General features: G+C 41.0%; 1 protein-coding gene across 1 annotated transcript; it reads right to left on the bottom strand.

Annotated features, from left to right (window-relative positions):
• Positions 1 to 1941: 1941 nt before the first annotated feature.
• Positions 1942 to 4543, bottom strand: LOC110888250 (uncharacterized mitochondrial protein AtMg00810-like). The gene is made up of 2 exons (XM_022135782.1): positions 3598 to 4543; positions 1942 to 2189 (listed from the first exon to the last, which is right to left on the bottom strand). The coding sequence occupies exons 1-2, from the start codon at positions 4541 to 4543 to the stop codon at positions 1942 to 1944; spliced, it is 1194 nt and encodes a 397-aa protein (XP_021991474.1).
• Between the last annotated feature and the right edge of the window lie 11626 nt (positions 4544 to 16169).

Here is a 16169-nt window from a genome sequence, read left to right as displayed (position 1 = left end):
CCATTCTCACAGTCTTCAATTTTCTTGAGCACCTGCACATTCAACTATTCAGTCACTTGAACAATTTAGCCCAGGTCTGTTTGACCTTAGGCATTTCAACACAATATGCATCATTTAACTTCGGAAAATCTTTGTCATTTTGTACAAAGACTTTTTTCAATTTTGACATCAACTTTTTCATCATTTACCGAAGTCACTTGTTTCTTAACACTCCATGTTTAACCTTTAGGAGTACCTCGTTTGTAAAAATGTGACTCTTTTTGAACATTTTGATTTTGAACAACTTTTGGTTTCCAAAATTGGTTTGGTTTTGTTGCATCAACCGTTGTTTTCCAACTTTGTGTTGTTCTAAATCTGGGTGTCACTGGTTTCCATGTTTGTTGTGAGTCAGCCTTTGACATTTTAGGCTTCCAAGCTTGCTTTGAATCAAACTTGGTTGACTTCTGATTCACAACATCAGACTCCTTTTTCGTCTCAACACCAACAGGTTTTAGATTTGGACACTTGCGTGCAAGATGTCCACTTTGATCACATTTGAAACATGTTCTCTTGGAGACATCTTTAACCTGTGGTTGTTGCTTTTTCTTTTGAGCATAGAACTCTTCATTAGACTGTCGTCTAAATTGAAGTTCTTTCTCTTCTTCGGAACTTGTTCCTTGAACAAATTTCATCTTTGCCTGATTATTCGGCGTTTCATTTCTTTTCCAACTTTGTTTCTTCTTATAACCCAACCCAGCCTTCATGTTTTTCTTTTTGTAACCAGGTTTGTTATAAAAAGTTTTCTGACCTTTTCCAGCAAATTTTGAAATTTCAGACTTTTGAATCTCTACCATTTTGAAAACTTTGTTGATTTTACCCGAAATCACATTTTGAATTGGGAATTCATTATCCGAAAATAGTTTGTTTGATCCAATCATGGTATAGACCAATCCTTTTGAATCATCATTCGCAACTTTTTCAGATTTTGAGTGTTTAAGATAACTATCATGAAAACTTCCCTCATTTTCATCTTGTGATTCAGACTTATCTGTTTTGGTTGACTCCTCTGCTAGAACACTTTCAACAACCTTACCGACCACCTCTGAATCACTGATGTCATCAGATTTGGTGTAAGTCACATCGATGTTGTCGGGTAACTGGTCAACCATGTTTATTGCTTTTTCCACCTTTTCGCCATCATAGAATGTATAATTATTCTCCAACGGTGGTGGAACCTGATGGTATTCAGACCCAATTCCCTTTTTGTTCTTTTCTGACTCTTTCCCATCGGGTGTGATGTTGAAAATACGTTCCAGAATATATGACGATGAATGATAACTTTGCAATTTATTGACCAACTTTTCTTTATCTGCCAGTTCTTGTTTAAGCTTAGCAACATCATCAATATATTGGTTTAAAACTCTTTGTTTATCTTCAAATCTAGCTTCAAGAAATTTAGAGTTTCTTTGACAAGCACACAATCTATCATAGACTTTTGACTTTACTTTTCAAAGTTTCATATGCTTCTTTTACAGTATGATATGATAATTTCATTCCATCATATTCCGTTTGCAACTCTTGAATTTTGTTATCTTTTGGAACACATTCGTTTCAAACATCTGAACACTTTTCTTTCAATATTTTGTTTTCTTTTTCAAGTTCATCACATTTTTGTTTCAGCTTTTCATTTTTTGTTTCAAAAATTTTTCACTTTCTATCATTTCATGACTTTTATTTTTGAAAATCTTTTCTATTTTGGTGAATTCAATGTCTCTTATTTTAAGCTTTTCATCCTTTCCAGTACAAGCACTGCACGTTTCCATGCATTTCTTGCACTGTTGTTCATTTTTATTCTCAGATTTATTTTCATTTTCATCAATTTTATTGGTGTTAGACGATTAATAGATTCAGTTTAAATTTTTTCTGTTGTCACACCTTCTTCTAACGTCTGCTTCAACTCATTCACCAACTTATTGCTTTCTCAACAATTTCCTCAACTGTCTTCTTTTTCTTATCGAGACTGGCATAGATCACCTTCCTAATGCCTTCTTTAACTTTCTCCTTGTACCTTGGAATCTCACTAAGGCCTTTGCACCAAACACTTATAGTAGGTATAGCAGCAACTAATGCTTCAAGGTCAACCTTCTTAGGATCAACTGTCGGGTTTCCTTGAGGATCAACGTAACATTCCTTTTCTTTGCTCCACCTTCCTGCTAGTGTTGCTTATTTGTAAGCATCATATACATCATCCAATCTAAGACGAGCATGCCTTTCTTCTCAACTTTGTTTTATTTCAACCATGATGTTTCTCGTTTATCAACTCGAATCACACCTCTTGATCACCTGAAACGAGCAAACAAAAACGATCAATTCAAACACTTATCAAACAACTTGATTCGGACGGATATCTGAACGAGTGAGTCAACACAAGTCAACAGTGACAATGATCAGTGATGTCCGATCGGGTTGAAAAACTGTTCGATCGGTCGGGAAAGCTGTTCGATCGGCTGGCGCTTCGCGATAAAAATTATGTTGTCTGTTCGATCGGACAGGATGCTGTTCGATCAGTTAGCTCAAGTGACTTGGAATTGGTTGACAACTCGTACTACCCTCTGTTCAATCGGTTAGGTTGGCCGAACGGTTAGGCTGTCCGATTGAAAACACTACACAACAAATATGTTGTTCGATCGGCTAGCCTGTTCGATTGATGCACACTAGATGACAAAAAAACTTGATCAATCGGTTAGAATGATGTGCTGTCCGTTTGAATATCACTACCCGACAAACTGATAACTCAATCGGCTGACACTTTGACTACTTTGACTTACAATCTCACATGCAACCTAGATTAATGAACCACAACTGATTTTATCTTATCTCAAGTAATGGCCGACAACTACATATCATATCAATATTCATTGGACCTTCAATTTGACTTACATGTCCCAATGTATGAATATGTGTGCAGAATATATCAATTGTTTAAAGAAAAACTCTCAATAATCAACACAGTAACAGTGGCCGACAAGAACTATTAAAAGATGATTAGTAATTGGACCGATAATATTGGACATGCATTGGGCCGCTACTATATGAATCACGTGATATATGAAATCAAAATCAATTTGATTGGGCCGCCCAATTTAAACTTATCAATTCACATGCAATATAATGGTGGCCGACAATACAAATGGATTCTAAAATTTCATTGGGCTGCAATATATTTGGGTCAAGAAATTTACATGAAATACTTATTAATTGCACCGATTGAAATTGAAACAGAATGTTCCTTGCCTTCTTTATTGATTAGTATCACTATATATAATACAATGGTGGGTTCCACTAATATGGGAACAAATCATAACAGAATGATACACAATATAAATGCTAAATATATATGCTATTATACCCCCGTAGTCGAAGCGGGAGGGGACCGTATGCTGAGACTGGATCTAAAATCCTCGAATAGCATTCGTGGTAACCCTTTCGTGAAGATGTCCGCTATTTGATACCGAGAGGGAACATGAAGGACACGAACTTGACCCCGCTGAACCTGTTCACGAACGAAGTGTATATCTAGCTCTATGTGCTTGGTACGCTGATGCTGTACCGGGTTACCTGACAGATATATGGCACTGACATTGTCGCAGTAAACGAGTGTAGCACGGGATAAGGGCAACTGAAGCTCAAGTAGTAAGTTTCGTAACCAGCAAATTTCAGCGACTACATTTGCCACACCACGATATTCAGCTTCCGCACTTGAGCGGGAGATGGTAGATTGCCGTTTGGAAGACCAAGAGATCAGGTTGTCGCCGAAATAGATGCAATAGCCGCTGGTTGAACGGCGTGTATCGGGGTAGCCAGCCCAATCCGCTTCCGTATAGGAAATCAAGGACGGAGACGACGAACCTGTCAGCATCAAGCCGAGAGTTGCGGTCCCCTTTACATACCTGATGATCCGTTTTAAAGCATTCCAGTGATCTATGCGAGGAGCATGCATGTGCATGCAAACCTGTTGCACCGCGTAAGTAATATCCGGACGGGTGAATGTGAGGTATTGAAGTGCCCCAGCGAGACTACGATAGAGAGTGGGATCGTGAAATGGTTCGCCGGATGTGGCACTAAGCTTTGAATTGGTGTCGACTGGCATGGCTACCGGATTACAAGATTGCATCCCGGCTCGGCCAATGATGTCAGCAGCATATGATTGTTGTGAAAGAAACATGGTGTTGGCTGTTTTGGTAACAGAGATTCCCAAAAAATAGCTAAGTGGGCCCAAATCTTTCATTGCAAATTCATCAGCAAGACTGGACATTAATCGTTGGCGAAGAAGGTCGGACGAGGTGACCAAGAGTATATCATCAACATAAAGAAGCAAGAAGGCTGTATCACTACCATGATGGAAGGTGAAGAGAGAAGCATCGCAGCGACTATGTTTAAAACCCAGGGTGAGAACATAGTCTGTGAATCTTTGATACCAAGCCCGTGGTGCCTGTTTAAGCCCGTAGAGAGATTTCTTGAGACGACACACGTGGTTGGGAAACTGTTTATGTCTGAAGCCCATAGGCTGATACATGTAAACTGTCTCATTTAAATTCCTGTGTAAAAAGGCGTTAGTAACGTCTAATTGATGTACCGACCACCGTTTGGATAAAGCAATGGATAGTACTGTACGAATTGTTACTGGCTTGACAACTGGACTAAAAGTTTCCCCGCAATCTATACCAACCTGTTGTGCCTTACCGTCGCATACCAAGCGTGCTTTGTATCTTTCCAGTGACCCGTCCGATTTAAATGTGTGTTTAAATAACCACATACATCTAATGATGTTCATATCTAATGAACGAGGTACCAACTCCCAAGTTCCGTTTCTAATTAGTGCGTTGTACTCCGTAGTAATGGCGGAGTACCATTCCGGTATATTAAGGGCATCAGTGGGGTTTTTGGGAATAGGTTGAATAGTAGTGGATGTGGCGGAAGTGTGTAAGTTAAGTGGATATTTTGGTTTAAAGACTCCGCTCATAGACCGTGTATGTATGGTGCGTTGAGACGGAACAAGGGGGGTTGAGGGATCGGTTGTGTTTGAGTAGTGGCAGACGGATCAGGGGAAAGGTGAGTGGGAATATTGGTGGTAATCGGCTGAGGTGAATGGACACAGTTGAGAGGTGAGGGAAGTGGGCCAGTGGGGTTTAAAGGAGTTGGGCTTGTGGGATAAGGAAGAGGTGGGCCGGTATGTTGTAAGGGAGTAGGGGGCTGATGTGTAGCTGGACTAGTGGGGACCTGGGTTGGGCCGAGAGTGTGAGAAGTAATGGTGGGGCCTGAAGTGGAATTAGGGTGAGCCGAAGAAATATGAGGTGAGAGATGATATGGGAAAGGGGCAGTAAGGAAATCGTAAGACGGAGTAGGACCGATTTGTTGACTAAACGAAAACGTTGTTTCGTCGAATGCAACGTGAAGAGAGAGAAATATTTGTTTCGTTTGAAGGTCAAGACAACGATACCCGCGGTGAGTGGCGGGATATCCTAGAAAAACGCATGGTTGTGAGCGATATTGAAGTTTATGGATGGAGGTCGATGGGGTAAGAGGGTAACAAAGGCACCCGAATACCCGTAGGTGATCGAATGTGGGTGTGGTTTGGTATAATATTTCTGTTGGGGAAGCGGATTTGGTGTGGGTGTTAGGTAAAATGTTGAGGAGATAGGTTGCGGTCTCGAGTGCAAAATGCCATAAGTGAGTTGGTAGGGAAGCATGCGCAAGTAAGGTACGCACCATGTTGTTTATTGTGCGGATTTTTCTTTCGGCTTTGCCGTTTTGGGAGGAGGTGTAGGGACATGAGAGGCGATAAAGGATCCCATTGGTGGTGAAGAAACTTTGAAAAGCGGAGTTAACATATTCACGTCCATTGTCGCATTGAAATGTTTTAATGGTTCGTTCAAATTGGGTTTTTATTGTCGACGCAAATTGTTGAAAATGTGTGAAAACTTTTGATTTGTTTGCGATTGGATAGGTCTACAAAAAATTAGAATAGTCATCTAGGAACAACACATAATATTTGTGACCACCTGAGCTAATAATAGGGGAAGTCCAAACATCACTGTGTATAATGTCAAACGGTTGCATAGTGTAATTACTTGATGCAAAAAATGGTAACCGAATACTTTTACCAAAAACACAAGACTGGCATACATTATTATGAAGTTTATCAAAAACAATAGAACTAGAAGTTTTTAAAGATTGCAAAGAAGAACGTCCAGGATGGCCTAGACGGTGATGCCAGAGTTGTGCGGAGATAGCAGCAAGAGCAGTGGGCTGAGATGGAGATGACCCGAGCACCAGAGGGTAAAGATCACCGCTGTTGTTGCATCTGAGGAGCGGCTTCTTGGTCTTGTAATCCTTCACAAGAAAACCAAATGGGTCAAATTCCACAGAAACAGAATTATCCGTGGTAAAGCGACGCACGGATATTAGGTTTTTGACAATTTTAGTAGAATATAAGACGTTTTTAAGGATAAAGGGTGGGAAGGGTTTGGGAAAGTATTTTGTGCCCTGTCCTAATACCGGAATGGTGTCGCCATTTCCTACAATAATGTTTTGAGACACGCACGAATTAGAAAAAGAATGGTAGTTACCTGATTCATGAGATGCGTTGGGCGTTGCTCCTGTGTCCATGTACTGAGTGGGGTCAGGTTGCTGCAAGGACATAGTGTACATGGCTTGCTCGATGTCCGTTGGGCTGTAGGCAGTATGAGCTTGAGAGGGGCGCGGGCCAAGAATACCAGGACTTTGGGCCGAATTGTGATTGGGCCGAGGTGTAGTTGGATATGGGCAGGGTGGTATGGGCCAGTAGCTCTGTGGAGATGGGCCGAATGGAGGATATGGGATGTAGGGTGGGTTGAGCCAAGGATTATAAACCTGATTTGGCCAATAATTAGGGGACCGTCCTCTGCCGTATGAACCGCGGCCCCTGCCACGTCTGCCCGACCGACCGCGGCCCCGGCCGCCGGTCCGGTCATCATGCCGGTTCAAGTCAGAAGTTGTCGCTCGTTGTGCGGTAGCAGTGAGAGCCGAACCAGCCACTTTGGAGGCGTGTAAAGCTTGTTCGGCTTTACGGCTTTCAACTTGGATTATCTTAGAGCGGGCTGTGTAGAAGGATGGCAACGGGTCCTGTTGTTGTAAGATGGTGGCTATACCATCATATTCCTCGTTCAGACCAGCAAGTAACTGAAGCACTAGTCGATCACTATCCACAGGAGCGTTAACATTTGCGAGTTGATCGGCTAAGACTTTGAGTTCTTGGCAGTAGGCTGACACATTCGGGAAGCCGTCAAGCCTGGTGTTGGAAAACTTGTGCATGAGATGGATCGCACGGGCACTCTTATTGTCATGAAACAGGTTTTCGATAGCCACCCAGGCGTCGTACGCGGTAGCAGTCTTGTTAATGATGGTGTGTAAGAGATCGTTTGAGATCGTGCTGTATATCCATTGTAAGACAATGGCATCCAGCCGCTCCCAATCGTCCGACTGTTTGGTGGTTTCGGTGGAAGACGAAGAGGTTTCCGGTTTGCTTTTGATGTGATCATAGACAAGACAGGCTTTACAGTGCAGTTGGAAAGGGTCGCCCACGAGTTATATTGTCCGGATTCGATTTCGAGAGTGATGGGTATGACAGTTTTGATGTTGGTAATGGTAGTAGCAGGGTGAATCTTGGATTCAACGGTGATGGGGGATGTGTTGGTGGAGCCTGTCATGGCGGCAGAAGCAGGAGAAAGAGACGAAGTAGGGTTAGAGGGAAAGTAGGAGGGGATCGTAGGAGGTTGATACCATGAAACAGAATGTTCCTTGCCTTCTTTATTGATTAGTATCACTATATATAATACAATGGTGGGTTCCACTAATATGGGAACAAATCATAACAGAATGATACACAATATAAATGCTAAATATATATGCTATTAGAAATGATGTTCACATGGGATTGTGATGAATGAATCAAATCTTTATGATCACATGAACTATCAGACAGTCCTGAAATGTTGACTAACAAAAACTGAATATGTTGACAAAGTGTGGTGAAAAGAATGATGTGTTATGAAACTATTTGCTGTTCGATCGGTTGAGGTTGACAAGTCAACTCTTTAAATGAATGGCAGTAATGCAATGGAACGAACAGGCTGTTCGATCGAACAGCTTGTTCGATCAGTCAGCAGTCAACAAGTCAACAACTTAAAGAATATAACGTGATGTAATGGAACGGACAGGCTGTTCGATCGAACAGCTTGTTTGATCAAGTAACAAGTCAACAACCTTTTAAAATTCAATGAAATGATGTGAGGTGCAATGGAACGGTTAGGCTGTTCGATCGAACAGCTTGTTCGATCAAGTAATACTAATGCTGTTCGATCGAACAGCATGCATGAACAACCATGACGAACACTTCAGCTAAGTCGGCCAGAAAATCTCAGATTTCTCCCAAACGGCTTGGAATTTTGACCTAAAAATTTGTAGGCTTGTAGATCAGATAATTTCGCACAACATATCCAAAAATTAGTAATTTTTAACCGTGAAAAGTCGTTTAATTTGGTGTTTTTCCGATAAAAACGTGAAAAGATGAAAAGATGAAGAATTTGTGCAAATCTGAGTGAAATTTTGATCTGAATTCGATGAAATCCTGTGCGATTCCGTGCGTTTGATCCATGCAATCGAGCTCCTGCTCTGATACCACTTGTTAGGACCGGTTTTCGACTCCGAAACGATTGCGTGTAACACGTTCGTCGTGCGGAATCCGTGAGCGTGCGTGACCGAACACACGAGAACGTATTAAATCTGTGATTCTTTGATAGATCTGAAAACGTACAAGAAACGTGAATCACCTTTTGCCTTTCTCTCTCTACTTTCTCTCTCTAGCTTCTAAGCTCCAAAACTCCAAATGGCAAAAGTTGCAAAAGTTCTAAATGAGAACCCTAAGTTCTCTATTTATAGGCTAAGGGGCTTAATGAGGAATCTCATTAATTACAGAAATGCCACCTTGCCTTTTCTCTAAATATAACAATATAAAGTCTAAATTCAATCCTTTTCAGCTACGGTTCGCATTGACGGAGGCGATAGACATAAATGCACCAACACTTCAGACTCCCCCTTTCAATAAGTTGGGATCGCAGTCTGGAATTTGTCTTCTAGGATCGTGATCTGGCTTTTGTAACCACAGAATCCTCAGGTATCGGAACCTGGCTATTTTCAATCTTCAAACCTGCACATTCTCTACCACAAGCATAAGTTTCACAAATTTAAAATTTTGCAAACTTAGAAACCACATTGCAGGTATCATTCAAAAATGATTTAATCTTTTATGACCACTTGTAAGAATAACATCTCTTTTCAACTCTCCCAAACCTGTTCATTATGTTTAGCACTTGGAATTTTAAAAATCAGCTTTCCACTATCAGTTGTCGAAAATCTTTTTGAATTTTTCAAAATTTTATGCTAAAACACTGATGTGCACAAAATGCGACATATAAATTACATCAATTGTGGCATAAAACTAACCCTTTTTTAGTACTAACGTTGGAAAAAGTGTGCTTTTGTCTTCCTTTTGTATTTTCAGGATTAAATGAGCTCAAATGAACAAAAAAGAAGCAAAAATACGGCTAAATCTAACATAAATACAAGAAAAGGAACAAACATGGCATGCCCGACCTCCCGACAGCATCTTCCCAAGCAAAACAAAGAAGATGGAAGACTGAACACGCCCTGTGCTCAGTGAGCACGGGGTCGTGCCCAAGTGTCAGCAGAAAAGACAAAGTCATAGAAGCTTCTATTGCCCACCACGGGGCCGTGCCCAGCGGACACGGGGGTGTGGTCAACTTCCTGCAGACACATTTAATGAAATTGCGAATTGCAATTAATGAAGAGAGAGACACGGATGGACATGGGGTCGTGCCCGAGCTTCTGTTCAGCCTATAAATAGGAGTGTTTGGAGCTCTTGCAACTCATCCCTTGGCACACCACCTCTCTCACACTTCACCCACCACCCACCACCATCACAACACCATCATCCACCACCATCATCCACCACCATCAACCATTGTCCATCATAGATCTTGTGAATCGTCTCGGGATCCAAGATTGATCGTAAGAGTTCTTGATAATCAAAGGCCATGTTTGCCTAAGTCTCTTACATCACTTATTGAAGACAAGTGTCTAGTGTAATACTTTTTATTTTTAATCTTTTGCACTTTTTAATTGGTTTTGTATTAACGACTTTATTACTAGTTTCTTATGTTGAAGGTGATTCTTCCTTATCGTTTGTCCGTGGTGTCTTGGCATTATTTTACTGTCTATATAAAATAAAAGATTTTCACCATTCATATCTCCACGGTCTATATGGAGGTATGTTGGCTACCTGGTCGGGGGTTAAGGGAACGGTTTGGTAAGAGTCTTGCCATTGTTCAGTGTATAGATCCTGCAAAGGACCTGGGTCAAATTTAGTAGGACCTCCTTCAATACCCAAAGGTATTGGATGGCGGGGGTCCAAACTCTTTGACCCCCTTATTAGTTAAACTACTATTAAAACTTTAACCCGGCTACTTAGGACGGTATCCCTGCTGACTCAGACTACTTAGCCGAGGGTAACGTCGCCTTCAAAAGAGGGGCCTACCACATTATGCATTAATAACTTAATTAATTATCTTTCAATAATCCGACCCTTTAGGATTGTATCCTTGCTGACTCAAACTACTAGGTTGAGGGTAACGTCGCCTTCAAAAGAGGGGCCTACTACAATAACTAAGATAATCTCTTAAACAAGTGCAAAAATAATCAAAGGTTACACTACACACGAGTCGGATCCAAGTGATTCATCTTTGTCTATCTGTTTTATTTTTATTTTATTTTTTAGCATTTTAGTTAGTTTTATTTTCTTAGTTTAAAAACCTTTTTCTAACATTTTGATTGATTAGACGTTGAGGATAAACCGGTACTAAAAGCTCTTGTGTCCTTGGACGACCTCGGTATCTTACCAACACTATACTACATCCACGATGGGTGCACTTGCCCATATGTGTGTTTAGTGTTAGTAAATATCGTGTTTTATAAATTTAAAACTGGGCTAAAAAGTGTAAAAAGTGCTTAAAATATATACCTAAAACATATACACACTAACACGCATCAAGTTTTTTTGGCGCCGTTGCCGGGGACACAAGGATTTTAAGAAAGTTAGGAATCAACGGCCTAATCATTTTTTCTATTTTTCTTTTTATTTTTTTAGGATTTTCTTAATTTTTTCAGCTTCTGCAGAACTCAGCACGGGCCGTGCCCGCTGAACACGCCCTGTGCCCAATCATTGGAACTGGCAATCTTGTTTTAAGTCAGACAGTAAGCTGAACACGGGGCCGTGCCCACTCAACAGGCCCCCGTGCCCAAGATTCAGTTACTGAAAACAGAACCGTAAGATCCTGACGGTTGGTAATTTCTGACACAAAATGAGTGATAATGATCTTTTTTACTTTCGGCATTCTTATGGTACGTGGTGTCAATTATGTGGAGGCGGTCATAAAGAATTAGAATGCTATTTTCTAAATTATAAGCCCCACTATATAGACTCATCGTTTGCCTGTAGCCTTAAGAGGGGCGAAAGTAAAAATAATCCTTATCTCTCCCTCGAATGCGCCCAGCCGGATATTTTAGGAGAAATGCTTCTTGATGAACTATTTCAACTAGAAGATCTGGTTCTTAATTGGTTAAAAGAACTTAAGATGGATTTCCTTAATTCATCTCAAGACGATGACCAAGAAGAAGTGTTGGGGTCGCATTCAAACAACCTCGTTGCTCCCAATAATACCTTCAACTCTAGCGAAGACTTGGACGATAGTCGTCCCTGTGCCGATTGTGATCGACTTCGTTCGATGCATACATAGACCTGAGCGATTCGGCATACACCTTCTTTAACGAGAGCCCGGAAAAGGGTAGGACTTGTCCACCTACATGTAGCATAGGAATCACCCTCACCAACAACCTCTTGCGTTCTCGTCTTAATCTAGAGCAATTAAGGTATCTTAGGCACTTTGGGGTTGTTCCATCCAGTAAGGAACCGCCCGATCCAGATAAGTTCCTTGAAAATAGACAAACCTCATAATCAGCCTTTCGACACGGGGCCGTGCCCAACCGACACGCCCTCGTGTCCACCAAAAGATTCCTTTCTGACTTTACGTCAGAATGCGAACAAACAGTGTCAGGATCTTGCCTGCACACGGGGCCGTGTCCAGCATGTTGTCGTTTTCTATAAATGCAGCCAAGAATCCGGCACATTTGGACCATCCAGGGACAGAGATTTGAAGGGATCTTCTCTCCTACCATCCTAGGTATGTTCTAAAAGAAGGTTCCAACAACCATCTTGTCCTTTCCTCTTTTATCCATTTCCTTCTTCTTCATCTTTCTCCAAAAACCTCCATTAAAGCTTGAGATTTCAAGCTTTATCGCAAGGATTGTTGAGTTTTGTTCAAAGAATCTTGTTAAAAATAAATTGTATAACACGGTTTTAAGTTAGTATTGTTCAAAGAGGCTTCACAAATTGGAGAAATAACTTAAAACTTCAAGATTCCTTGTTCCAAAATTCTGCAGAAAGGTGAACACGGGGCCGTGCTCGTTGAGCACGGGGCCGTGTCCATAGTACTGTTTCATTAAAATAAGCTATTTCTGGTTTATTTTCATAGAATGTCAAGTGAAAACAGTGGAACGTCTTCCGTGCATTCAAGAAACAGTCGAAGAGGGAGAAGGCCTTCCATTGAAGCTACCCTTGTACACTACGTCATGGCACTACAAGAAGCTCTCGATGAAATGACTTCGGTAGAGGAGGTCCTAATAGACCGTATAACTTATCTTACGGTGGGGCTGGAAAATAGTTTTCAAGAAATTAACCTCTTGCACAAGAGGTTAAATATTCTTGTAACACCTCCCATGGAACCCGTCCTCCCTTAAGAGGATTGGAACCTAGCACTTGGAGTCAACAACCCTACCGGGTGGGATGACATTCCAGCGGAACCTCCCCTTGAAAATCTACAAGAAGTCCCGGTGGAAGTTGCACCTCCTCAAACCGACGCTAACGAGCCCTCCTTCCTCCTCCCAAGGGAGATAGAGGAGAGGCTTGCCGACATATGAGGAGTCCATGCCCGGAGGAAGGAGTTCTATGAAGCCGCATCCAACCGAGAATATTATCTTCTCGGAAATTTTGCTAATTAGAATAACTTGTAGGCTAGAACTCCTTGGTTTAAGCTTCTTGTGCTTATTTATCTAACTTACTAGCATTTTAGGATAATGTAATTCTCTCTATGATTTTTAATGAAATGATGGTTTTAAGGTTTGGATTATGTTGTAATAAATAAAACACACTCGGGATGGTGAAGGATAACAAGGGAAATGAGAAACATCACCCCATGCACGAAAACAGGGCCATCCGACAACAATTTCTTCATTACAGCAAGTTCGGCACGGGCCGTGTCCGCCCAACACGGCCCCGTGCTGCACAATCTGCAGAACTCGCCCTGTTCAGGTAACTGGACACGGGCCGTGTTCGCTAAACATGCCCCCGTGTCCAGGCTTCTGTTTCTCTTTATTAATTTTTGTCATTGGCACCTGAACACAGGGCCGTGCCCGGTCACCACGGGGCCGTGTCCAGGATGCCAGTTACATAAAATTTTGCTTTTAACACCCTTTTACACATTCAATCAACCTAAAAACTTATTTTTGGGACACATTGAGGACAATGTGTAATTTAAGTGTGGGGGGATGCTAAAACCTTGAATCTTGCAAGACCTAATAACAAGCCTTACACAAAACTCTATTGGAACCGCTAATCACCCCAAATTTTTTTCAAAAAAAAAAATTCGTTTTTTTACTTGTCCAAGTTTAAGTTGGGAATTCAAGTTCTAACAAGATTATATTTTTACAAGTTTACAACTGATAGCGTCGTGATAAAAAGAACCAACATAAGAAAATTATGAAACGGCATGACAAGCTTAATTAAAATTTGATTATATATACTTGATCACATAAAAACCCATTCCCACAAAAGTGAGTTTTGAGCCTTTATTGAGCATACAAATACATATCTTTACACTAAATGCTCATTTTTCGTTTCTTGTGTGAATAGCCGCTTGGTTCGTAAGACTCTAGAACTTGCCACGACAATAAATTTCCGGTCCTTACCAACTTAAACCCAAGTAAGTAAATGATGGAGGCTTTAGGACTAACCCTTTTTCTTTCTACACCATTATTTTTCATTTTTTTACCACCTACCCAAAATCCCCCTAGTTAACCCCTTTGAGCCTAAACCTTTTCATTTCTTAACCCAAAACAATCACCCTTTTTACCCACCTAAACCTTTTTATTTTTAACCTTCTCTTTTAGTAACAAAGCTCGGTTTTTCTTATGACTTTTCAAAAAAAAAAAAAAAACATTTTGATGAAACCAAATAAACAAACAAGTTCATCAAAAAAATAACTTTGTTTGAAAAAGAAATGGTTCATCAAAATAAAAATAAAATTGTGAAAAATAAAAAGTCTTTAAAAAACCGATGCTTTTGACGCCTTTCGCCCTTTTACTAACCACTAACCCAACCACCCACCTTTAGCCCAAGCCTAACCCTTCACCCAAAAAGTCCTCTTGATATTTACAAAGGTATATAGTTAAAAAGGAGGAGGATTGATTGCTTGGCAAGCCTATGGTATGAGTAAGTTCCATGCCGCTCGCGAGTGATTCACTAAAAATACACCTTCGGCCGAGTGTTGAGTGATCCCCCGTAAGGTATGTGAATTTGTATATAAATGGAATTTTAAAAAGGTATGTTATGCCCTAATAAGTAATTTATTTTATGAAACGTTTTTAATAAATCATAACGAATAGGATTGTAAATAAATAACAATAAAACTTAAAGAATCTTGGAAATCCCGACACTCTATGACAAGTCCAAAAAACCTTCTCTTCTACCCATTCCATTTGGGAGTGAAAAAAAGCCACATTATAAAGAATTTTGCTTGAGGACAAGCAAAGATTCAAGTGTGGAGGTATTTGATGTGCACAAAATGCAACATATAAATTACATCAATTGTGGCATAAAACTAACCCTTTTTAGTACTAATGTTGGAAAAAGTGTGCTTTTGTCTTCCTTTTGTATTTTCAGGATTAAATGAGCTCAAATGAACAAAAGAAGCAAAAATACAGCTAAATCTAACATAAATACAAGAAAAGGAACAAACATGGCATGCCCGACCTCCCGACAGTATCTTCCCAAGCAAAACAAAGAAGACAGAAGACTGAACACGCCCCGTGCTCAGTGAGCACGGGGCCGTGCCCAAGTGTCAGCAGAAAAGACAAAGTCATAGAAGTTTCTGTTGCCCACCACGGGGCCGTGCCCAGCGGACACGGGGGCGTGGTCAACATCCTGCAGACGCATTTAATGAAATTGCGAATTGCAATTAATGAAGAGAGAGACGCGGATGGACACGGGGCCATGCCCAGCGGACACGGGGCCGTGCCCGAGCTTCTGTTCAGCCTATAAATAGGAGTGTTTGGAGCTCTTGCAACTCATCCCTTGGCACACCACCTCTCTCACACTTCACCCACCACCCACCACCATCACAACACCATCATCCACAACCATCATCCATTGTCCATCATAGAGTGTGTGAGTCGTCTCGGGATCCAAGATTGATCGTAAGAGTTCTTGACAATCAAAGGCCATGTTTGCCTAAGTCTCTTACATCACTTGGTGAAGACAAGTGTCTAGTGTAATACTTTTTATTTTTAATCTTTTGCACTTTTTAATTGGTTTTGTATTAATGACTTTAATTACTAGTTTCTTATGTTGAAGGTGATTCTTCCTTATCGTTTGTCCGTGGTGTCTTGGCATTATTTTACTGTCTATATAAAATAAAAGATTTTCACCATTCATATCTCCACGGTCTATATGGAGGTATGTTGGCTACCTGGTCGGGGGTTAAGGGAACGGTTTGGTAAGAGTCTTGCCATTGTTCAGTGTATAGATCCTGCAAAGGACCTGGGTCAAATTTAGTAGGACCTCCTTCAATACCCAAAGGTATTGGATGGCGGGGCTCCAAACTCTTTGACCCCCTCATAAGCAACTTAGGACTGTATCCCTGCTGACTCAGACTACTTAGCCGAGGGTAACGTCGCCTTCA

The sequence above is a fragment of the Helianthus annuus genome, chromosome 11 (assembly GCF_002127325.2).
Source record: "Helianthus annuus cultivar XRQ/B chromosome 11, HanXRQr2.0-SUNRISE, whole genome shotgun sequence".
Lineage (NCBI taxonomy): Eukaryota > Viridiplantae > Streptophyta > Magnoliopsida > Asterales > Asteraceae > Helianthus > Helianthus annuus.
This window is presented reverse-complemented; position numbering and strand designations above follow the sequence as displayed.

Bases quoted from the DNA above. Each gene is read 5' to 3' on its own strand.
- LOC110888250 (XM_022135782.1), bottom strand. From the start codon at position 4,543: ATGGGCTTCAGACATAAACAGTTTCCCAACCACGTGTGTCGTCTCAAG. The intron at 2,190-3,597 runs GTAACCCGGTAC...CAACACTAGCAG, and splicing joins CAGTGCCATATATCTGTCAG to GAAGGTGGAGCAAAGAAAAG.